General features: G+C 47.2%; 1 protein-coding gene and 1 long non-coding RNA gene across 8 annotated transcripts in view; one reads left to right on the top strand and one right to left on the bottom strand.

Moving 5' to 3' along the window:
- Window positions 1-24,714, top strand: part of ACBD6 (acyl-CoA binding domain containing 6) — an 88,883-nt gene that overhangs the window by 9,156 nt on the left and 55,013 nt on the right. Inside the window, exon 1 of one of the 5 annotated variants that reach the window (XM_075616531.1) lies at window positions 23,277-24,341. The exons of 1 other annotated variant lie outside the window; for it this stretch is intronic. In XM_075616531.1, the coding sequence (XP_075472646.1) occupies window positions 24,153-24,341 (189 nt within the window). In that variant the 5' untranslated portion in view covers window positions 23,277-24,152. Of the gene's footprint in view, window positions 1-23,276; window positions 24,342-24,714 lie in introns of those variants that run through there. 3 more of the 5 variants (XM_075616528.1, XM_075616532.1, XM_075616530.1) reach the window with 3 other exon arrangements.
- Window positions 14,956-24,460, bottom strand: LOC142503807 (uncharacterized). Of its 3 annotated transcripts, none has more exons than XR_012804096.1 (3): window positions 23,315-24,460; window positions 17,420-17,629; window positions 14,956-15,062 (listed from the first exon to the last, which is right to left on the bottom strand). It is a non-coding gene; the product is annotated as an uncharacterized LOC142503807 (long non-coding RNA). The 3 variants fall into 3 exon arrangements; XR_012804095.1 differs by having other exon boundaries at window positions 23,247-24,457; XR_012804097.1 differs by lacking the exon at window positions 23,315-24,460 and adding an exon at window positions 18,896-19,353.

Genomic DNA, 24,714 nt, shown 5'->3' with positions numbered 1-24,714 from the left:
TAATAATTGCTTTGAGGCTTTAAGGAAGTTCTGATGCTAAATGGGTGACTCACTGGCAAAGCACCCAATGTTCATAAGTATGCCGGGAAGTGATGTCATAACCAGGAATATGACACTATGATTTTGTGTTTTCATGTACATACCTAAGAGAATTGCTCACTTTTCAGTTAAAAGGTACAGCCCTGCATAGGATTAGACTGAAATGTTTCATGGCTTAATGGGCTAGGGGTGTTTTGATGGGACAAATATGAATATATATATATATATTTTAAAGCAGCGATCCAGGCTGCCCATACTTACTGGTGAAGTTACTGGTTTTGAAGGCCCTCCAGGGGAAACAAAATGGCCGATCAAACATGCGCAGGTCCCGCAAGCTGATAGAAAGCATGTCACTGTGTGTGGTTTTGTTTTGGGTGGCCATTTAAACCCACTGCCTCAAATAATTCACCTGTATATATGTCTGGAAACTTTAAATCCTGTTAAAAAAAACAAAAAATTTAGATAAAGGGTGTGATTGTTGCTTAAAAATGACCTGCAATAGCCCTTCTGACTATGAAAATGTAAAATTCCCAACCTCAACTCCTTCTGTTCTGCCTCACAGGCCCATTGTGGATGTTTCCGGCAAATGCAGTAGCCTCCTCTGATCTATGCTATGGGATGTGATACAGGAATTACAGACTGACCCTATTAACCTTATCATTAAAGCCGGAATGTAAAATTGGTGGGAGCAATATATTACACACTAAAAGAAACCTGTTTCTTTTTTCTTATTAGCAATATTTCATGTCATATCCCATGGTTTAAAGAATGTGTTAACGAAGGGGTGTAATTATTTCAAATAATACTCGTGTCACGCACTCCCACAGTGGACATTCTGCTCTGTGTAATAAGACAAGTCTGTTTAAAGCAAGGGTAGCCAACTCCAGTCCTTAAGAGCCACCAACAGGTCAGGTTTTCAGGATATCCCTGCTTCAGCACAGGTGGCTCAATCAGTGGCTCAGTCGAAGGCTGAGCCACTGATTGCCACCTATGCTGAAGCAGGGATATAATGAAAACCTGACCTGTTGGTAGCCCTTGAGGACTGGAGTTGGCTACCCTTGCTTTAAAGCAAGTTTGGAGAAGGAAAGTAAATTCATGGCTGTGATCTATTTAATGGGTTAAATGTGAGTAAGTGCCACCTTTTATGAAAAGAAGCAGGCAAGTATTTTTTAAACGTTTTTACATTGTTAATGTTTCTATAGTAACCATATGCTGCGGAAGGCTTTCCTGATACCTAATCTCTTAATGATAAAACTATTGCAACTTGGATTGTTCATCATTCTAGACGATGTTTCTTTGATTTTTTGTTTAAAAAAATGATGATGTATATTCACACCTTCTATGCTTATATGGTTATTTTGTAATTCCTTGGGTGGCATATTGTGTATTTTTTATTTACTGTACATTATTTACATTGTATAAATGCCGTGTGCAGCTTGTTTGATCAAATGTTAGTATCCTGGGATCACAACGCCATGTTGCTTTTCAATACAATGATTTTCTTTCTTTTTTTGAACATTTATTGGTGCCTTGTTATCATTGTACATGTATTTTGTGACCTAAGGCCGCGCTTATAGTGCCCGCGACGCAATGTCGCCTGAAATCAAATGCATTGTCGCCGATTTTTTGCAGCTGGGAATATTTGATTTTTCAGGGGCTGTCACCACATGTGACAGCACCCGAACCAATCAATGGCCTGGTCACCCGCAATGCCGCCGCAAAGCGAAATACAACTTTCGCTAGCGGCGACGGCGACGGGTGACGTCACGCATCGCCATCGCGGTCATGGGCACTATACGCGCTCCCTCTATTATTGATCATACACAAATGATATTGCCATCACTAGCTAAACTGTTAAACGTGGACACCCATAAGAATCAGATTTAGGTTAAAATGATACAGGACCTGGTTAGGAGCAATCCAAGCAATCTGCTACATGTGTGTTTTATTTAAAAAAAATTAAATAAATCAGTTCTGTAGTACTGTATTAGATAATACTTCTTTTTTTATTTTAAAATTCAAATCTTAATGTCATTTTTAATGAGTTGTAATATACTGAGAATCTTTTGATTTCTATAGCAGGTTTTAGCCCACCTCCCCAGCAGTGCAAGATCTTTGCAACACTTTCCTGTTTGTGATAATTTGTTGCCAATGTTCCCAGCAATTTGAGCTACAAACTATAACAATAGATAATGTTAACTTAGTCATATAAGAATACATTGTAGCTGCTGAGTTACACGGACTGAAGGATTGATTTGAAACTGAAAGGCAGCCATTTAGTGAACGATTTTGATGATCGATCACGGGAGAACCAATCCATCGTCGGCTTACATAATTAGTTTTTAATAAAGGTAAACAAAGGCGGCATATATTCAAAGAAAAATAAGACTTATTTGTTATTTTTTTAAGCTGCTTGGATTTCCTACATATTGATTTGCGGCATCATTTGATGCCGGAGACAAGGTAATTGGGAGGGGGGGGGGAGGTGAGATCAGGCAGGGGGCACGGGATCTAAACCATAGCATGATTTAGTATACCTGGCCCTAAATGTTATAGCAACTCTGTCAGTATCTTTCTGCCCCAAGTTGATTCCCAAATACTATGTGCTCAATGAAGGGGAGCCATCGGGGGTATACAATATAAGGGCCATCTATCTAAATCTTCCTGCAAAAGTAGAGTAAAAACATTTATGTATTTCAATCAATTGTATCTTTTACTTTGATAAACCTGGTGGTCTTTTAGCACCAATATTATCCTATTGTGACATCCACACCTCCCTGGAAAGAAAGAACTGCAGGGTATATTCTCAGGTGCAACTCCCAGGTACCCCCCCTCCCCCTGTCAAATCTCACTCACTTCCAGCGAGTGTCACTCACTAGAAAGCAGTGTTATTTAGTGCAACACAGTCTCGTTCCCTGCCACTGGTTCCATATGCCCAAGCTCTTTTGTTTATCTGAAATAAGTACAAAGAATTTGTAGCATAAAATGTTTCAATCAATTCCCCTTGAAGAAGTTCGCGACAATGAAACGCGTAGGGCGGCTTTGCGGACGTAGCTGGTGTGCGGGACCTTGGTGCCTGTGAGTGATTGCCCATTCTGGATTGAGTCCTTGGACCCAGGGAGTAGCAGTGGACGGCCGCCACATAGTTTCTACGTAACAGGGATTGTTGGACTTTCGCCCACTATATGACCCAGGGTCGTCCCAATGTCCAGAACCTACCTACGTTTGTAAGAGCTACTAATGTTTTTATCATTTTTGTTTATAAAGCAACCTGCACTATTATTGTGCCCTCTATTCCATATCTGGGATATCTCCTCCTGGGATCTGCTACCCGCGTTGGTTACTCTAAAAACTACAAGAACTCTAACTGCTCATATAACATGTGAGTAGGATTACATCAGTATACTGGCTAGGAAAGATTTCCTCATTTGCATACCCTGTTGCACTATTGTGTTTTTTTTTTCTTTTCAATATATACCTGGATGTGAGGGCGCACCCCATCACCTGCCCCACAATCTGTGTCCAAGGCAGCTTTTACCCATTCATTAAAACAATAGTTCTTTCCCCCACTGCATTAATTGTCATGTCCTTGTTATTGTGGTACATTACTCCTCACACCCATAGTACTTAGTGGGATATGCTGGTTATCTGCTCAATAAATCCTGATGATAATAGCCCTACTTTTTCAATGTCAGTTGATGTTACAAGACAATGAAGCTTCATTTCTTAATGATAAGAAGCTTTAGATGGGGAGGGGAGAGGGGGGGGATGTGTCTGATTATAATCAGCATTACTTTATGCTGCAGCATGTTCATCTTTAGGGAGGGGGCCACTCTCACGCATAAATTGCTGCTTTAAAGAAAACATTTCTCCTAAGATCACCCCAGGAAACAATGTTTTCTTGTGAGGCGCCCATCAGAGAATATAATAGCTGCACATAAACGTGTGCTGGCATCCAATTTTAATCATGTTACCATGAATGCATTAAATCGGCTGCTTCTCTCTGCTGCCGGTGACAGTTACACGGCTAATAGCTCGGATTTTCTTTGTCATGGCTTAGCGTGTGCCGTGCTGACACACACAGGCAGAACATGGATTTATTGTCTCACATGCACAGAGCATTGGATAGAGCTCGGTGCAATGCTCTGCAGAGAAGCATTTAAAAAACAAACATTGATAGTCGTAGTTGAAATGGAGCGGTGTCTAATTTAAACAAATACTAAACCTGGTATCCATTTGGAAAAAAAGCTCTTCGAACGTCATTTTAGAAAGATATACAGGCAGTCCTCGGTTATCCAACGGAATCCGCTCTGCAAGTAGCGTTGGATAGTGACACCGTTGTAAAGTGTGTCCCATGTTAATCAGTGGCGGTGAGCGCTGGATAACGCATTCCGGCGTCGGATAACGGCCCATAGGGAGGCATTGTAAAGCGTTGTAAAGTGAAACGTTGGATAGCGAGGACTACCTGTATATACAATGCGTATGCTTTGAAAATGAGAGCTGTATAGCAAATAAAAATACCCTTTGAGAGCGCATTCCCATGTCTCAGACAGGGGTGCATCCCTGCTTTCCCCCATTATCTCTTAGCAGCTTCTACTGCAGCCAGGGATTCTGGGTAATGACATGCAAATGAGCACTCACAGTGTATCACTTTTTGCTTCTTATCCATTTTAACATGGATCCCTATAAGCTTATGTCTGCCGTTACACAGCTTTTCAGCACAACCTGGGTTAAAACCGTGCAGAGCCAGTAGACCTACTCACAGACAGCTATTACGACCTTTCGGGTCTCATCTGTAGGAGACTGGTTACTGAGCTTGCAATGTGAAGCTGGGAGTGGTTACAACCCGAACCACACAGTTACGGTGAGTAAAAAAGTGGCACAAACCTTCCATCACACAGTGTAAAACAAATACAAATAGCACTTGTGAGTGAGCACATTCACATTGTAAATATAGCAATAATGTTTTTTTTTTTTTTTTAAAGGGGAGGACAATAAAAGGTTCCTATAATAATAATAATAATAATAATAATAATATTCAGATCTTCTTCTTGTATAGTACATGACAATGTATGCAGGCTGCACATAGAACTTTGCAGACACAATGAGCTCCTTTCCCTGGAGAGCTTACAATCTGATATCCGCGCCTGAGCTGCAGGGAGAGATAGTGACTTCCCCAACAAGAGTTCACATTGGGATTTGGACACGGTTCCCAGCTCATTACTACTAGGCTACTTGTTTACATAGAAAAGTAATGGTGCTCCATGGCCACTTCACTTCACTTCACTTCACATTTTGAAAGGGTAAAGGGGATGCACTCCCGAGGATAATTCAATATATGCGCGCACGCTTCTGTAGCAGTCGCCCTTAATCTTATTTGCATTGTGTAACCCCACGTTTATGTAACCCCTCTTTATTTCCCTAGATGTATTGAAATGTAGATTTTAGGGTGGGGGCCTGAGTCCAACCTCCCCTGTACATAAGAGAAAATATTCAGTCGGCGAGAAACGTGGCTGGGGCGGTCAGACCACAAAGCGGGACATGTAGCTTTTTTTTAATATATATATTTTTATTTGAAACATTAATATCACTATTTTTGACAGATTTTTACATAGTATCACATTTCGTATTTTCGGGAATCACAAACTCCTCGGTTAACAATCAACAACGTTGGTTGACATCTTTATTTCCCCTGGTTGCATTTCTGCATGTATCCCTCATGTAACACGTGACACATTTCCTGTTTATGGGTTATCCAGAGGTCCCCAACTTCAGTCCTCAAGGACCACTAACATTGCAGGATTTAAGGATAGCCTCTCATTAGCACAGGTGGCCCAATCATTTTGACTGAACCACCTGTGCTCTAGCAGGGTATCTGTAAAACCTGCACTGTTAGTGGTCCTTGAGGACTGGAGCTGGGGACCTCTGGGTTATGCTATTAACTTCGTCAACGTCATTGTGGTTTTATTTTCCTTTTTCACCTTTAACTAATGTTGGTTAACATAAAAATCCATCGCAACAAGACGATTTGGATTTCCCCTCCCCTAACCCCAATGTCCGTCTTTGTAAAGGGGCACATATCTTGTATGTCACCCTCCCTGCCTGGCCTCTAGGGCTATTACATCGATTCCACATTGGGTTACCTTGACTCAGTGACTGGATTCAGGCGGCTGGGAGATGAGGAAGCATGGTTTGTAGAATAATGGGCGCCAGGAACTTTTGTAGCGCTACTCTCATTTATTTGTGTCCCCAGGCACAGGGACTGCACTTTCACATTTGACGACACTGTGTTTACATTAGACAGACATACATGAATATGGTTCTTCCATTAGTGCCCACTCAACACTTGAACGGAGGTACATTTACTTAGTTGCTCTACGTAGATATGTGACTCTGGACCCCTTCTCTTTGGGTTGGGACATCTCTCCTCATTATCCTGGTAATAATTGGACCATATTTGGATCCTAGCGGGTCCTGTATACATAACCCAATACTTTGGGCCTTTATGGTAATTGTCACTTCAGACTGAGAGGAATGTCCATGGAGATCGGTGGCTAGAGCTGATCCACCAGCATCTGGGAGTCCTTGTTACTGAGGCCCTCTGTCGCGTGCCGTTTCATACTTAGCAACTTATACTGGACTCCCTCAGTCTTCTCTAGGGATCCTAACTAACAAGGTTACTATCCATGTCTGTTGGGCCTGGTCTATACTATTACTGTAAGAACATGCATATCTCCTCTCCCTGAGGCTCCCCTCCTCTTGTCCTCCTGGAACCTAACCTTCTAGAACATTCCTGGTCCCTTAAATACCCCTGTGTGACGTCTGGATTCCCACAGCAACCTAGGGTGGGGCCTAGCATACATTAACCATGTTAGTAAACCTTTAGGAGGGGTATTACATTTATATAACAATACTTTATATATGAGAAACACAGAAATCACATACAGTGGCCCCCAGAACCGGAGGACCGTGAACAATACTTATGGCAATCGTTTGGAGAGAATTGCAATGTTCCCGCTGCATAATTATTCAACAGTGTCTCTTACTCAGTCCCGGTGACCCAGATGCTTACTAATGGGCCACTGGTGGTGCCGGCACAGCATTGGTGCTCGTGTGGAAGTATGGGTGTTTTAATAGGTGCAGGCCTGCTACTTTGCAAAGAATAGCGTTAGCTGTGTACATTGAAAAGGATACTGAAGTGTCGTAGGGGCGATCCTCCTGAAGGTGTTGCCACTTGGTCTACTGACAGCTTTGGAACCCCCAGCTTTCACGGGTTCCCCTTATCTGGATGATGTACTCTCCTGGATTTTTCCGGCTGGCTCCGATACGTGCTATCCTGCCAGACTAGGAAGGCTCTGCCACCACACTGTATCACTCCTCTGGACAGGTTCACTCTCTTTCTCCATCTCTGCAGGTCTGTCCCTTGCTCTTGTGCTCCTCTCTACCTATAGCTCTCCTGACCTCTCCTTCCATGATGTCATCCTTCTTGATATCCTATGATCTCAGACCTTTCCTTGGTTCACAGTCATTGACCGAAGGGCATGTCCATCAATATACTTGGGTGTGTTCATAGTGAAGTTACATTTATTTAAAAAAAATACAATAACACCCATATTCCTTTGATTCCAAGCTTTACTATGTAAGAGCTGTACGGGAAAAAAATCTCCATTTTACATTATATTTCTTTTTAACTGTACACTGAAAAGCAATCTTTCTATTTATTTTAAGTTTAAAGTTGCGTTATTGTGTGACCTTCAAAAGTTTGTCTTGGTGACAAACCTGGCTTGGGGTTGTGACACACCATGATGTCACGACAACGTGATTGGAAACCAGTGCTTTATAGAAAAGTAGTAAAGGGAGGAACGCTCCTCAGATCCTTCTGGCACTGAGTTTGCTAACACACTGATGATTGGCAGGTCTGGGCTGATGCTCGGCACGTGCCTTAAGTGCCGACGCGGTTCGTGTGTTGATAAGCAACGAGTATCGTGGCGCTATGTTGATGCTTTACATTTCTCTCTGGCAGGTTACATTTATTCTCTGCTTGTCTCTAGCAATCAGCAGGTTGGTGGAGCAATGCTCTGCAGGACTTTTCAATGTTGAAGTGGTTGGAGGTGTGATGATCTGCAGGTCGCTGCAGCACTGAAAGGAATAGGTCTTGGTGGATAATAGGGGTTGAAATACCATTGGTGCAGCATGTACAAGGCTCCGGGGGGGGAGGGGGGGGGCTTTAAAAACAAAAACAAAATAGTTGTTTTAAAAAAAAATATGTTTGAAGCAGCAGGTCTGAACCGCGATGATTTCAGCTCTGGCGACCCCCTGCTTCCTGAGATACTTACCTCGGGAGGGGGTGCCGGTACCTCTGTGAGGTTTAAATGTCCCGTGTCACATGGGCAAATAGGAAGCCGCGAGGGATGACGTCACTGCTTCCTGTTGGGACACGGGACATTTAAAGCCGCCATATCGTTTGCCCCATCTGGACTGCTACCAGCACTCCCTTCTGAGGTAAATACCTTGGGAAGCAGGGGGTCCCCAGAACTGAAATTAATTAGTTCAGATTCGGAGACCCCCTGCTTCAAACAAATATATATAGTGTTGACAGGAGTGTATCTTAAGGGGTTGGGTCAGGCTCAGAGCTGCCCCCTAGGGGACCCTGGCTGCCAGAGGGGTTAATAAAGCGACACTAGCAGTTAACTAGTTATTGGATAAATGATCCGCCACAGTGACGTCTCAAGTACCTAGTGGAGTAATGCTCTGCAGGTCTTTCTAACGATGACTTGTTTGATAGAGGGATCTACCGCAGTCTCTCTAGCACTTAATTGGGCATGGATTGTGGGACGCTGGCTCTGCCCGGCTGGCTGGAGTGATGCTCTGTTGAACACTCTAATGATGGTGATGAGGGTTAATGGAGCATTGCAGCACTTCCCAGCAGTGAAAGTGTCCATCAAAGAGCAGTTTCCTGGGGGGGATTTATCGTTAGTTTTTTTCCTGCCGTCACACAGACTCCAGGTAGAATTGGCAGTGAGGCCAGGCACTGTAATTTACAATACTTATACAGTCTTAGAGGTGTCTCTCATGGGATTAAGTTGTTAACGCTGCAAGTTTTAGCAGGAGTGAGGTAAGACCAGGTACATTGCTGATCCCATCATATACAATTGCCATACAGCAGGGGTTCTCAACGGCAGTCCTCAAGAACCCCCAACAGGTCAGGTTTTCAGGATATCCCTGCTTCAGCATAGGTGGCTCAAGCAGTCTCTGCTTCAACACAGGTGGCTCAATCAGAGGCTCAGTCTGAGCCACCAGTGCTGACACAGGGATATCCTGAAAACCTGACCTGTTGGGGGGTCTTGAGGATTGGAGTTGGCCACCCTGGGGGTGAAGAAAATCATGGTTTTTTTTAACACAAGATACTAACATTATATCAGTTACATTTATAAAGGTTTCTGGCGGGTTTGCTACTTTAAAGATGCACCCTTGGTTCTCAATTTTGTTTTTTTAAATCCCTTTTCTTTCATGTGTTCTTGTTGTGTATATTGATCCCAGATTACGTTTGCCACGGCTGTAGTGACGGTAATAGCACAGATTCACCATTTTTAATTTCAGCTGATGAGACATTCAGCAAACAGTTGTCCTTTGATCATTGATGGCCACTAATGACGATTGTGGCAATCCCTGAAACCCTTTCAATGCATTATGGGAATGTCTCAGCTTTACCCGTGCAATTTTGTTTTAATATGGCGAGAAGTGGGTGAAATGCATAGTTAAAAATGCAGTAACTTCCATCTGCACTAAATGGAAGTTTGTATTAGGGCAGGGGAGGGTTTAGTTAGGCTGGAGGGCCACTTCACAAGCTTTGGTAAGTACATTGTCTGTGGCCTCCGAAGCTTACCAAATCTCCCCTCTTCACCTGCTTCTCCCCTACATACTCTTCTTCTGACCTGCATCTCCCCTATCCTTTCTCTCTTACCCCCTCACTCTCTGCCCCCCCGTTGTCACTAACTCTCCCCCACTCTCCTTTCTCTCTCCCCCTTTCTTTTAATTCTTCCTCTCTCTATCCCCCCACTCTCTCTAGCTTCTCGCCCTCCCACCCTTCTTTCTCCTCCCTCACTCTACATCTCACTTCTCTCTCATTCCCCTTCTCTCTCACTCTCCTTCTCTTACTCCCCATCTCCCTTCTCTCTCTCTTACTCCCCATCTCCCGTCTCTCTCACTCTCCTTCTCTTATTCCCCATCTCCCTTCTCTCTCTCTCTCTCTCTCTCTCTCTCTCTCTCTCTCTCTCTCCTTCTCTCTTACTCCCCATCTCCCTTCTCTCTCACTCCCCTTCACTCTCCTCCCTCTGCACCTCCCGGTGGTGCGGGCAGCCGTTGAGACAGCAGTGTGGCGGGTGGCCACCCAGCCGGTGATAACGGAAGTTGGGCCTGACTTCCGGCCGGTCCTTACTTCCATTTTAGGACCTGGGTGGGCTCCTGCAGCATTGCTGCCTCCGCCGGTCACACCACAGGTAAGGTTCGGGGAGCGGGTCCCTATCTGTGGCGGGCCACAGGCCAGCATCCTGCCCAGGGCGTACTTTGCCCACCCCTGACTTAGGGTGACCAGATTTTCAAAAGTAGAAACCGGGTCACATTAATAAAGTATCTATAAAACAAATGACATTACTAAATGTAATATTATAATGGTATTTGTCTTATAGCATCCCCATTTATGCTGAACTCTCTCCTTCCCCCTATTTTGTCTCCCCCCATCCTCCCCCTGCTCTATTAAAAGTCCCTACCTGTGGAGCAAGATCGGGGTCCAAGTAGTGACTGAGTTCCAGGTCAGACCGCTGGCGCAGGCTCTGCGCCCAACCTCTTCTTCTGCTGCCACCCTCCTCTGCTGCCGCCACCCTCCTCTGCTGCCGCCACCCTCCTCTGCCGCCACCCTCCTCTGCCGCCACCCTCCTCTGCAGCCGCCACCCTCCTCTGCTGCCGCCACCCTCCTCTGCTGCCGCCACCCTCCTCTGCTGCCGCCACCCTCCTCTGCTGCCGCCACCCTCCTCTGCCGCCACCCTCCTCTGCTGCCGCCACCCTCCTCTGCTGCCGCCACCCTCCTCTGCCGCCACCCTCCTCTGCCGCCACCCTCCTCTGCTGCCGCCACCCTCCTCTGCTGCCGCCACCCTCCTCTGCTGCCGCCACCCTCCTCTGCTGCCGCCACCCTCCTCTGCCGCCACCCTCCTCTGCTGCCGCCATGATGTCTTCCAAACAGGGAACCTGGACATTTAGACAATTTGGAGAATATTGTCGGGACACCGGGATGTGAAATGAAAATCCAGGACTTTCCCAGCTAAACCTACCTTACTTTTCTCTATTAAATAGGGGCAGTTCTCAGCAGATCAGTACTGGAGATTTGTGACAATCTGCTTTCCATGTTCACAGCCCTGTTGAATTAAAAGGGTCTGTGACTGCAACGCATTACTTTGCAATATGTTGCAGGCCCTGAGAGCCCTAACGGCATTCGTTTAATTGTGTATATCTTATTTGTACATGTTAATATATCGTTGATCAGGTGTAAATAAGCATGTTATTAACATGGAAGTGGTCTGCGGTACGGAAATAAATAACCCTCCTAGCCTGGCTCTATAGGAGTTTGCATTGAGTTGGATATATACATGGCTGTGCGCAGTCCCTCATACCTTGTCAGGGTGCTGGGTCAGTGCAGGCCGGAGGTGGATATGCAGATAGAATAAGGATGGGCACCAGGAACTTTTACAGTACAAACAACAGCTTTGTTCACATCAGGGAGAGGGAGCGGCTCAGTGAGTAAAGACACTGACTGGCACTGAGAGTGTGAAGCAGGGGAACCTGGTTCAATTCCTGGTGTTGGCTCCTTGTGACCTTGGGCAAGTCACTTTATCTCCCTGTGCCTCAGGCACCAAAAACATAGATTGTAAGCTCTACAGGGCAGGGACCTGTGCCTGCAAAATGTCTCTGTAAAGCGCTACATAAAACTAGCAACGCTACACAAGAACATGCTATTATTATTATTACATCCGTTTATAAGGTTCTCCATACAATAACAGACTTCCCATTAGACATTAAATAATGTCAAATCATAATGTTACCCTGTTACCCTGGGCTTCTTCTTCTCCTGGCAGCTCTCACTCCCACGCGGTGGTACTTATGCTTGTTTCCCTTAGTGTTGGTTATATCAGGGGTACGCAAACTGGGGCGCGGGCTGTTGCAGAGGCCCCGCGCTCTTCCCCACGGCATTTAAATAAAATGTCGGGGGACCGCGTGAGGCCTCCGCAACTGTTTACATACCCAGATTCAGGCGCTCTGTGACGCTTCGCCATGGCAAAGCGGCGTCAAATGACGCACTCTAAGGTAGGGAGTGGGGGGCGCGTGTATCGCGGCAGGGAAGACAGGGGGGCGCAGCAGAAAATGTTTGTGCTCCCCTGGGTTAGATTGGAAATCTCCATAGCATAAATGTCGGCCCCCGTTGGGAATACACTCTTCTCTCTGGGATCAGATATCCCATTACTGTGTACTGCATACCTTGCCCATGCATATTGGATCAAGAGTTCACTATTGACCTTCCGATGGGGCCGATCCAATTATGCTCTGTAGTTACTACTCTGAGAACTCCTGCTAAAAACATATTTACTTGTCTTCCAGCATCAGAACAATCTTGGGCCATTACTATAGGCGCTAACTGTATAGGGCACGTTCCTTAACTGAAAATAATAAACAGGGACAGGACACTCTTAAAATATATATCTATACACTTAAATATATTTACAGGACTCACAGTGAGGCCCTCTGCCAGAACTCTGCGGAACCTGTTTCTAGAATATTGGGTGGAGCCTTGGTGACATCACTGGTCACAAGACATACAAGGGAATGGCAATCTCTTCTGCAGTCATCCTACATCACATGATCGAGAGGGGCACTAACAGAGTGATCCCACCGGTTAAACCATTAATGCTGTTAACCCTTTCCATTAATTAGTAGTCTCCAGAGGGGAGCTACACCTTCAAAAGAAATTCAATGGAAAAAGTGAAAACATTGTTCTATTGGGTTTCTTTTTCTAGCAGCACAATATCTATCTTTTAGTGTGTGAAAATTCCAGGCTCAAAAAACAGATTGAAAAACAAACTGCACCAAATACATGAATCGATGACAGGATTTCTCAGTGTTAGTGCCTACCTGCTTGTGGTCTCCCAGGTGCAATGTTTTGTGTCCCCTTCCAGCAACAGATGACTGAGCCGCTGATAGACCCACCTGTGCTGGAGCAGGGATATCCTTAAGACCTGACCTGTTGGGGTTCCCTGAGGACTCGAGTTGGGAAACACTGCCCTATCCTAATTACTATTATTATCATTATAATAATAAGGAGGTCTCTAAGTCATTAAGAAGCCGAGTAGCGTCCGTGTCATTAGACTTCTTCCTTGTCCACGCTGCTCACGATCACTGAGGGCTCTCTCATATTACAGGGTCGACTGTAGACAGAGCAGCTCTTCTTGCAGGCGATAACTGTGATGTCAGTGGACACATCTTGTGTACTGTGTGTGTTCTATCGGGTTGTCTTCTTTTGTTGTTCTGATGAAGGTCTCTATGGGCAGAACCTTTGGTCTGTCCAAATATGCAATTAATAAACAGTAAGATTTTGCTGCTACAGAGATTCTGCGCCTGGAGATTCTTCCACTCCATTGTCTCCTGCGCAGCGCTGGGTGGCGTCTCCTTATGCTGTTTGTTGGAATGCATAACCTACCTTCCTTTAGCTCAGGGGCGCGCACTCTTCCCTAAAGCATTTAAATTGAATGGCGGGGAGCGCACGCGAGGCCTCTGTAACTTCCCTTACCTAGTCTCCGCGGCCTTCCAGTGACGCGTCGCCATGGTAACGCCTCGGGGGTCACATGACGTCGTGTTGCCATGGCAATATGACGTTGTGACATCAGAAGACGCCGGACACCAGGTAAGGGGGGCGGGGGCGCGAGCAGGAGGGCGCAGACTGAAAAGCACAGCACAGTAAAGTACAGGAAGCCATGCACATATATACAAATCGCTGCTAAAGGGAAGACTCCAAGGTCAGGTCGCACTTAGTACGGCTTTTGGTTTTAAATCTCCCATGGGCTTCTACTACAAGAGACAACATGGTCCACACTGTAAGAGGCAATAGGGGGAGCCAGCGTCCCTCCACTTTGGGACCTTAGACCCTTGTTCTCTATGCTTCTCAGTGAAACATAATATGGAACTGTTGTGATTACACATCTCTGTTGTGATCTTTAACTTCATGCCTGTACCTGGCAGGTGTCTTCCAAGCAAGCTATAATGGATGTTTACAATTGCTTTCTCGAAGGTCAGTTGACATTACTATCTTCTATCACCCAATCTCACTGGGATAATATAGCCAACACCATTGCAAACTGTCCTTTTAAACTCAGGCTAGGGGGCCAACCTATTTTAGTTTCGGACACAGGCCTTTATAGGAGCGTAGACAATGTCAGGATGAGTTTATAGCCACAAAGGATCCCTTAACTTGTGCCAATGCCTGTTCAGAAACCGTAATAAGTGTGTATTGAAACCAAAGGGCATTATGTGGTGAGCAGTATTCTGTGTGCTGATTCTGTAGGCAGACTGAGACAAGCCATGTCTATACTCAGCAACCATGGGGTCTAAATCACTTTAAGGGCATATTTCATAGTTTCTACTGGGTTGTAGTGTAATGTAACTCTGAGCTGGGTAATGGATTCGAAAGCTTTGATTCGAACATCTAACAAGCAGCAGCTTTAAATTATGCATCACTGTTAAGCATTGGTCAAAGTGCACTTTCAAAGTGTTGCTGGGCTTGAATGTCCAAGAATGTGTTCCAGTTAAATCATACCGTTACTGCAGGAGGTGCAAATAAAGGAAATAGACATTTTAGGGAGGTGCAAACTCCCTTTTTGCATAAAGCTTATTCATTTTATTTATCATGTTGCAGACCTAGAATGTGTTTGTTCATCTTCTATAAGACAGCTGTTGTTTCCTCTCCATATGCAAGAGGAGGCCTGTGAGATGAAATGCTTATTTTATTGTTACATCTAAGAACAAATAGCATTTATGAGCTGTGTGTGATATATATACACATACATACACAGTTTCTCAACCAGGGTGCCGGGATCCTATGCCAAGGGTGTTTCAGCTCTGGGGATAACACTGCCAGCTGTTCAGCAGATGCATTACCGCGCCCTCCATACATAGAGATCCCACGAATCGCCTGTCCTCTCTGAGCCTGGAACAGAGCAGCTGATCGCAGCCTCCACATCTCCAAAAAAACAGGAGATGCACCTGCGGCACAGCTGACATGTTTTAGGCCGCGCATATAGTGCCGGCTGTCCGCGCCGGTGCAGCGTCAAAACAAGTAGATGTAATCCGTCGCGTGCGCCTATAGTGGGCATGACCGCGATGGCGCGACACAGCGTCTAAAATCAATAGATTTGTATATTTACCGTGACGGCCGCACCACGTGACTGCAATAAGCCAATCACATAGCCTCAACGTGACGTAACCGCCCCTTGCAGCCAGCGACATCGCAAAAACGAAATGACCACTTTTGCGACAGCGAAGGGTGCCGTCAGCGTAGCCGGCACTATAAGCTCAGTGTAAGCCAGAAGGGGTGTGTGAGGTCTGATAAGTAGGGGTTCCCCCGATAATAAAAAGTCCCCCAGGGGCGCCACTGCTCTAAAAAGGTTGAGAAGTACTGTGCTAGTCGGTAAAAAAACTAAACGCTTAACAGCTCTGTCTCATTTGCCTCCCTTCATTTAATAAACCGATCGTCATCCTCAATTTAACAGGATTACGCTTTTTGTTAGATTTTGTTCTTGACATATTTTTTTTTTTTTTTAAATAGAGATTATTTTTTAAAACAAGTATGATCATGGAGCTCGGTGGGTTCTCCTGTATGAAATAAATAATAATAAACTATAAATCCCTAACAGAGGGGATTTCATCTGATCCCTTGTGTGCACGGTATTCATATGCGTTTACGTTTAAACATCTCCAAAAGCTGCACGCATGGCTGTCACCGCTGCCTTGTGGGAAAAAGATCGGAAGAGGAGAGGGACCAGTAAAGCAGGGGTGGCCAACTCCAGTCCTCAAGGGCCACCGACAGGTCAGGATATCTGAGCCACCTGTGCTGAAGCAGGGATATCCCCAATACCTAGCCTGTTAGTAGCACTTGAAGACTGGAGTTAGCCACGCCTGGGCGAAAGAAACAAAAGAGAAAACGCAACAGCGTGAAAATGTTACGGCAGCGACAGTGGGAGCGGAGAATCAAAAGAAAGCGACAAAAAGATTTAAAAAATCATGAATGTAAAGAGGGTCATTGTAGGAGTCTCAGGGAGCCCTCTAGTGGTAGTATGTGAGCTATACACCCGATAGGTTATAATGGAATGGTCCCTTTCCGTGCGCCTTGGTCGTTATTGTTATCGTTTAGCTCCAACATAGACCGCAGTGCAGTTCAGTAGGGGGGGAAACAGCAGTTACATAAACCAAATGACATGCAAATAACAAATGAATGTGAACCCATGCAAAGGGCACTTCCCTTTTTTCTTAGTGTCCAAATTGCGATTGACATCATTTGATTAATGAACGGGGTTGAATAAAAGGCACTGTGCTAATAGGCGATTTCCCTTTATTTATGGAGGTGCGTGTAAATATCTTTCAGGAGATGCATAAACAGCCCAAAATGTAAGCACAGGGGGTACAAATAAAAGGTGCAACAACAGACATCACCGATTTGAAATAGGCCTCACGGATTTTTAGCATCAGCACCACAGACTTCTACGGCGTCTCACTGGTAAGAATCAGCACTTTTGTATTAAAAAGCATTTTTATTGGCCCCTGAAACCACAAATCTCGCCGATTTCAGACCTTCAATAAGAAATGACTTTATTGATGTAGAGACACAAGAGGAAAAAGTTTCACTGCCCGCGTTTTATAGCTAAATTGTCGTGATGCAGAGACGCAGATACTGTACAATTAGGCGATACCCATCAAAATTAAAAAAAAAGGAAAGATAGGTAATAGGAAACAGTTCTTTATACTAGCACATGCTAGACACAAAATGCAGGGTTTTTATGGGGAGCGCAGATATATGTAAAGAAAAGAAACTCACAAACACAGGGCAATATGTCCCAAATGGTTAATAAATCGTTATTTTCAAATCCTGCAGCGTTTGTACTCGGATTCACAATTCTTTAGTGCATGTCGAAAAATCAGTGGCAATTAAGTCTTTATGTGGTGTTGGTGTCTGTACCCAGGAATCCACAGGTGTGATGCCTTAGTGGAATAAGGTAAGATAAGCCAATAGCGCAGACTGTAAAAACGATTTATCTAGATAAGGTTAAAGGTATAATACACTCACTTGGTGTCAAACGTAAAATACCATATTGGAACGAGTAACAAGCGGGATCAGCTGGAAACCGGGGTGTTCTCTCCTCTCCTCGGCTGGACCCGCGTCACTCCTTTCAGCTCCCACACTTCCGGGTTGAATCCTCGGTTGACAGGAGGCAGGCAACACTGGATAGAGCGTCGCTCGCAATGAACTCTGCTCACACACTACGCGTTTCTCCAGCTGACCGGTTTCATCAGGAGCGAGTTTAAAAAAACAAAATAAAAAACAGCCAGCTTGGAGTGCCTCTTTAATGTAAAAGGCCCACAGGCACTTCACCAGATGGGTGTCCCAGAGCAGTAGTGCTCCTCCCACTCCTCAAGACCCCCCTCCAACAGGTCAGGTTTAAAAGATATCCCAGCTTCAGCACAGATGGCTCAATCAGTGGCTCAGTCGAAGAGCCACCTGTGCTGAAGCAGGGATATTCTTAAAATCTGACCTGTTGGGGGGGTCTTGAGGAGTGGAGTGGAGAACCCCTGTCATAGAGGACGGGAAGGGAGGTGGCACAAGGCAGATCATCCAAATACATGACCATTGGAATGACTGTATATCTGGATGGTATTGGCTGGGGAGACAGATTCTAGATCAGGGGACGATGCTCTTACGTTGGGGAGCAAATGTAAGGAAGTACTGCAATACAAGATCCAACCTATTTTTAGTTAAGGAACCCTAAGTGAAATTCTGAGGAACCCCAAACCCTCTCTAATAGCGCGTCTGAGATCAGATGCATTGTAAGGACCCCCAACCCTCTCTAATAGCGCGTCTGAGATCTGATGCATTGTAAGGAACCCCAACCCTCTCTAATAGCACGTCTGAGATCTGATGCATTGTAAGGAACCCCAACCCTCTGTAATAGCGCGTCTGAGATCTGATGCATTGTAAGGAACCCCAACCCTCTCTAATAGCGCGTCTGAGATCAGATGCATTGTAAGGAACCCCAACCCTCTCTAATAGCGCGTCAGAGATCAGATGCATTGTAAGGAACCCCAACTCTCTCTTATAGCACGTCTGAGACCAGATGCATTGTAAGGAACCCCAACCCTCTCTAATAGCACGTCTGAGACCAGATGCATTGTAAGGAACCCCAATTCTCTCTTAAAGCACGTCTGAGATCTGATGCATTGTAAGGAACCCCAACCCTCTCTAATAGCGCGTCTGAGATCTGATGCATTGTAAGGAACCCCAACCCTCTCTAATAGCGCGTCTGAGATCTGATGCATTGTAAGGAACCCCAACCCTCTCTAATAGCGCGTCTGAGATCAGATGCATTGTAAGGAACCCCAACCCTCACTAATAGCGCGTCAGAGATCAGATGCATTGTAAGGAACCCCAACTCTCTCTTATAGCACGTCTGAGACCAGATGCATTGTAAGGAACCCCAACCCTCTCTAATAGCACGTCTGAGACCAGATGCATTGTAAGGAACCCCAACTCTCTCTAATAGCGCACCTGAGACCAGTCGCATTGTAAATTCTTCTGTATTTGATACTATTTTCAAATGACCAGAAAATTTCTGGGATTGCAGTTGCATCCGTCACGTCGGGTACATGGGGTGTGGAGTTATGCTGGAGGTTTTTGAATATTTTGGTCCATGCTGGCTTTTCCTAATGGACAAGAGATGGAAGTCATGCAATCTACTTGTGTTGATGAGGGGAGTGATCATTCTGATTTCAGTGTTATCACCTTTGCTGAGATAAAACAGGGTTAGTAATGAGGGGGCATGAGGCGTAACAAGGGAAGGATGAGGAGTAACAAGGTAAGGAGTAAAAAGGGGGAGTAAAAAGAGGGTGGGCAGGGAGTGACAAGGAGGGGGCTGAGAGTGACCGGTGGGCAGCGAGTGACAATGGGGAGGGGTGGTGAGTGACAAAAAGGAGGGACGGGGAGTGACAAGGGGGAGGGGTGGAGAGTGACAAAAAGGAGGGACGGGGAGTGACAAGGGGGAGGGGTGGGGTGTGACAAAAAGGAGGGACGGGGAGTGACAACGGGGGCAGGGAGTGACTTGGATGGACGTGGAGTGACTAGGGGGGCCTGGGAGTGACTTGGGTGGATGTGGAGTGACAAGGGCGTCTGGGAGTGACAATGGGGAGGGGTGGTGAGTGACAAAAAGGAGGGATGGGGGGAGGGAGTGACTTGGCACTTGGCGGGGATGGAGTGACTTGATTGGGGCGGGGAGTGACTTGGGGGGGAAGGGAGTGATAAGGGGGTGTGCAGAGTGACTTGGGGGCAGGCAGGGAGGGCGTAACAAGGGGGGTTGGGGCGAGGAGTGACTCGGGGGGAGTGGGGCGGGTGTGAAAAGGGGGGTGGGGAGTGACAAGGGGGGGGCAGGGAGTGACAAAGGGAGGAGTGACAAGGGTGGGAGGTGACAAGGGTGGGGAGGGGGGAGTGACAAGGAGGGCAATGGGGAGTGACAACAGGGGGTGGGGGGGGCGACGGGGAGAGACAAGGGAAGCGACAAGGGAGGGCAACAAGTGGGGGGGCAGCAAGGCAGGGGGCGACAAAGAGTGACAGGGAGCAACAAGGGGGTGGGAGGAGCGACAAAGGGGGGTGACAGGCAGGGTTGCCACCACTCAGAGTTTGACCCGGAGACTACGGGTTTCGGGCGCGTATCTCGGGGCACCGGGTTTACCTGGAAAATCTCCGGGCGGCGGCATCTCCCCCTGCAAATCCCAATCAACAAAGCCGCACGACATCAAATGACGCCGCGTTGCTATGACAACAGGGCGCCACGTGATGCTTCAGCGCCATAAGGCGTCCCGTTGTCATGGCAACTTGACGTCACATTGTCATGGCAACGTGCACCATTTGACTCCATGCTGAATGGACCTTGCATGGGGAGCTGGAGATGCGGGCAGATGGAGATGCGGGCAGATGGAGATGCGGGCAGATGGAGATGCGGGGAGATGGAGATGCGGGGAGATGGAGATGCGGGGAGATGGAGATGCGGGGAGATGGAGATGCGGGGAGATGCGGGGAGATGGAGATGCGGGGAGATGGAGATGCGGGGAGATGGAGATGCGGGGAGATGGAGACGCGGGGAGATGGAGACGCGGGGAGATGGAGATGCGGGGAGATGGAGATGCGGGGAGATGGAGATGCGGGGAGATGGAGATGCGGGGAGATGGAGATGCGGGGAGATGGAGATGCGGGGAGATGGAGATGCGGGGAGATGGAGATGCGGGGAGATGGAGATGCTGGGGGATGGAGATGCTGGGGGATGGAGATGCTGGGGGATGGAGATGCTGGGGGATGGTGTTGGGAGACGCCGCCGAAGGTCAGAGAAATAAATATATAAATAAGATAAATACATGTAAAAACATGTTATTGCAAAAAGTCTCCGGGTTAGCCTTCAATAGAAGGTGGCAACCCTGGCGACGGAGAGGGGTAGAAGGGAGCGACAAGGAGAGGTGAGACGGGGCGACAGGGGGTACAAAGAGTGACAAGGGGCTGACAAAGAGTGACAAGGGGCGCAGTGGAGGACGAGTGGAGTGACAAGGGCGGGGGGGGGGGGGCAAAGAGCGACAAGAGATCTCCTCTTACCTCTCCCATCGTACTTTCAGTGTCTTTCGTAAACACCTCCTCCATCAATCTCTCTGTGGGGTACCTCGGGGCTCTGTCCTGCGACCTCTTCTCTTTTCTCTTTACACACTCTCTCTACGTGACCTAATCGCATCTCTTGGGTTCAAATATCACCTCTATGCTGCTGTACAGAGCAAAGTTTCTGAATGTCTCTCGGCTATATCATCCTGGAGGGCCCTCCGCCTACTTAAACGTAACATTGCAAAAACAGAGCTTCTCATACTTCCTCCCAAACCTGGCCCCACTACCTCCTTCCACATTACTGTTGGAAGTACCATCATTCACCCAGTAGCCCTAGCACGCTGCTTAGGGATCACACTCTCTCAGATTCTCTTCTCACATTCAAAAGGCAGCAAAAAACTGTTGTTTCTTTCTCAGCAATATCACAAAGATACGCCCTTTCCTCTGTTGGTCGACTGCAAAAACTCTGACTCAGGCCCTCATTCTCTCCCGTCTTGATTACTGTAACCTCCTGCTGTCCGGCCTTCCTGCCTCTCACCTGTCTCCCTTACAATCTATCCTCAACGCTGCTGCCAGAATCACTCTACTCTTTCCTAAATCTGTCTCAGTGTCTCCCCTCATGAAATCCCTCTCCTGGCTTCCTATCAAATCCCGTATCACACACTCAATTCTCCTCCTCACTCTTAAAACTTTAGGCTGTGGCCAGGCAGGGAGCGAGCGTGCTGGCGTTCATTCACGGTGACGTCCCGCTCCCTGCTCGGTCGGGAGATTTGTGGCCGGCTAGGTTCGTGCGGGGGGGGGGGGGGGGGAGGAGGTAGGGGGGCGATTCGTGGGGCGCGGCCGTGACATCACGGAGCTGGTTCGCCCTCATTGGGCGAACTGCTCATGTGACGCGCTTGCTCACGCCCGCATGCTCAGCACCACCCTGGCTGAGGCCTTACACTCTTCTGCCCCTCCTTACATCTCAGCCCTAATTTCTCGCTATACACCATCCCGACTCTTGCGTTCTGCTCGAGGATGTCTTCTCTCTACCCCTTTTGTATCTAAAGCCCTCTCCCACCTTAAACCCTTCTCACTGACTGCCCCACGCCTCTGGAATGCCCTTCCCCTCAATATCCGACAAGCACCCTCTCTATCTACATTTAGGACCCACCTCAAAACACACCTGCTTAAGGAAGCTTATGAGTAGCTCCGTGGCTGATAATTTACACCTCATACATAAAGCTTGGCCCCTTGCAGACGCACTTACCAGAACACCCTCCTACTGTCTCCTACCTGTCTTCCTACCAACCAATTAGATTGTAAGCACGTTGGAGCAGGGACTCCTTTTCCTAAATGTTACTTTTATGTCTGGAGCACTTCTCCCCTTTATGTGTTATTTATATTATTTGAGCGCTATGTACATTAATGGCGCTATATAAATAAAGACATACATACATAAAAGGGACAGAAGGGGGAACAAAGAGTGACAAGGAAGGGGGGGACAAAGAGTGACAAGGAGGGGGGGACAAAGAGTGTCAAGGAGGGGGGGACAAAGAGTGACAAGGAGGGGGGGGACAAAGAGTGACAAGGAGGGGGGGGACAAAGAGTGACAAGGAAGGGAGGGACAAAGAGTGACAAGGGAGGGGGGGAACAAAGAGTGACAAGGGAGGGGGAACAAAGAGTGACAAGGAAGGGAGGGACAAAGAGTGACAAGGGAGGGGGGGGAACAAAGAGTGACAAGGGAGGGGGGGCAAAGAGTGACAAGGGAGGGGGAACAAAGAGTGACAAGGGAGGGGGGGACAAAGAGTGACAAGGAAGGGGGGGACAAAGAGTGACAAGGGAGGGGGGGCAAAGAGTGACAAGGAAGGGGGGGGGCAAAGAGTGACAAGGGCCGGGGACGACAAAGAGTGACAAGGGCCGGGGACGACGACAAAGCGTGACAAGGGCCGGGGGATGGACAAAGAGTGACAAGGGCCGGGGGACGGACAAAGAGTGACAAGGATGGGGGGACAGAGTGACAAGGATGGGGGGGACAGAGTGACAAGGATGGGGGGGACAGAGTGACAAGGACGGGGGGATGACAGAGTGACGGGGACGAGGACAAAGAGTGACAGGACGGGGGGATGACAAAGAGTGACAAGGGGAAGACGACAAAGAATGACAAGGGACAACGACAAAGAGTGACAAGGGGCACAGTGGAGGACAAGTGGGGAGACAGTGGAAGGGCATAAGGGGTTAGGGGGTGTGTCAGTTGGGGGGGGGGGGGGGTGATTGTCCTTACTTTGCTCTCCAGTTACCACCGCCAGCCTGTGCAGTTCTCAGCTGTCAGCAGGCTGCGTGTACACTCACCGGGTGCTGCTTGGGAGCCCACCAGGGGCCGCTGTTGAGGACCGGAGCCGGTTAGGGGGCGCTCTGGCTTCTCCTCTCCCCTCTCTCTATGGTCCCTCCCTCCGGCACTGCAGTCGGGGCCCCGGCGCAGCTCGCACATTATTGCTGTGGTCCCACCATTCCCCGGTCTCCCGGTGTTTGATCCTGGTCACGGGGGTCAAATTTCCCAGTAATTAGGAAATTTCCCGGTAACAAGCATAGATACAAGATGAGGGGAGAGACAGCGAGACATTACACATGAGAGAGAGAGAGAGAGAGAGAGACATTACACATGAGAGAGACATTACACATGAGAGAGAGAGAGACATTACACATGAGCGAGAGAGAGACATTACACATGAGAGAGAGAGAGAAAGACATTCACAGATAGAGAGAGACATTCACAGATAGAGAGACACATTCACAGATAGAGAGAGACATTACACATGACAGAGACACATTCACAGATTGAGAGAGACATTCACAGATTGAGGAGGATTAGACAGTGAGGCATAAAAACATACAAGAGTGAGGAGATAAAGCAAAGGGGTTAACCAGAGAAATAGTCACAATATAATCATATAATCAGTTACATGCACCGATCCCTGTGACCTTTCCCCTAAGGGTCGTCGCGGCGTCATACGTGACATCGCAAATGCGCAATGGACTTTCGGGTTCGGGTGTTTAGATTTCCAATAGAGAGAGACAGTCAGATTTGTGAGGCGAGACAGGCAGAGATATAAAGAGAGAGCGCCTCAGGAGAGACCGCTGCCACCTCCGGTGTGAGCCGCAGCCGCCACCTCCGGTGTGAGTCGCAGCCATGGCCTCCCTCGGTTTGTTTGCGGAATCGAGCTCTGGAGAGGAGGAGGAGGGCTTTGGGGATCTGGGCCCGGAGGAGGAAGACAAGGAGCTGCCGCAGAGCTTCGAGCAGGCGGCTCAGCATCTGCAGAACCTGCTCCACGTGGCGAGCAGAGAGCAGCTACTCTACCTGTACGCCAGGTATAAGCAGGTAAACGGCCAGTCACCCATATTGTGCGTTACATGGCTAAGCGGCGCTGGGAGAGTATAGAGCGGTCAAGTCGCTTTATTCACTTATTGGTCATGATCACGGCCTTTCAACCATTCAATCAATACTTAAGGAACATACTTCTTATCGATACTTTAGAACATACTTCTTATCGATACTTTAGAACATACTTCTTATCGATACTTTAGAACATACATCTTATCGATACATTAGAACATACTTCTTATCGATACTTTAGAACATACTTCTTATCGATACTTTAGAACATACTTCTTATCGATACTTTAGAACATACATCTTATCGATACTTTAGAACATACATCTTATCGATACTTTAGAACATACATCTTATCGA

This window comes from Ascaphus truei, chromosome 10, assembly GCF_040206685.1.
Source record: "Ascaphus truei isolate aAscTru1 chromosome 10, aAscTru1.hap1, whole genome shotgun sequence".
NCBI lineage: Eukaryota > Metazoa > Chordata > Amphibia > Anura > Ascaphidae > Ascaphus > Ascaphus truei.
Note: the sequence above shows the minus strand (reverse complement) of the source record. Positions and strands in the feature narration are given on the sequence as shown.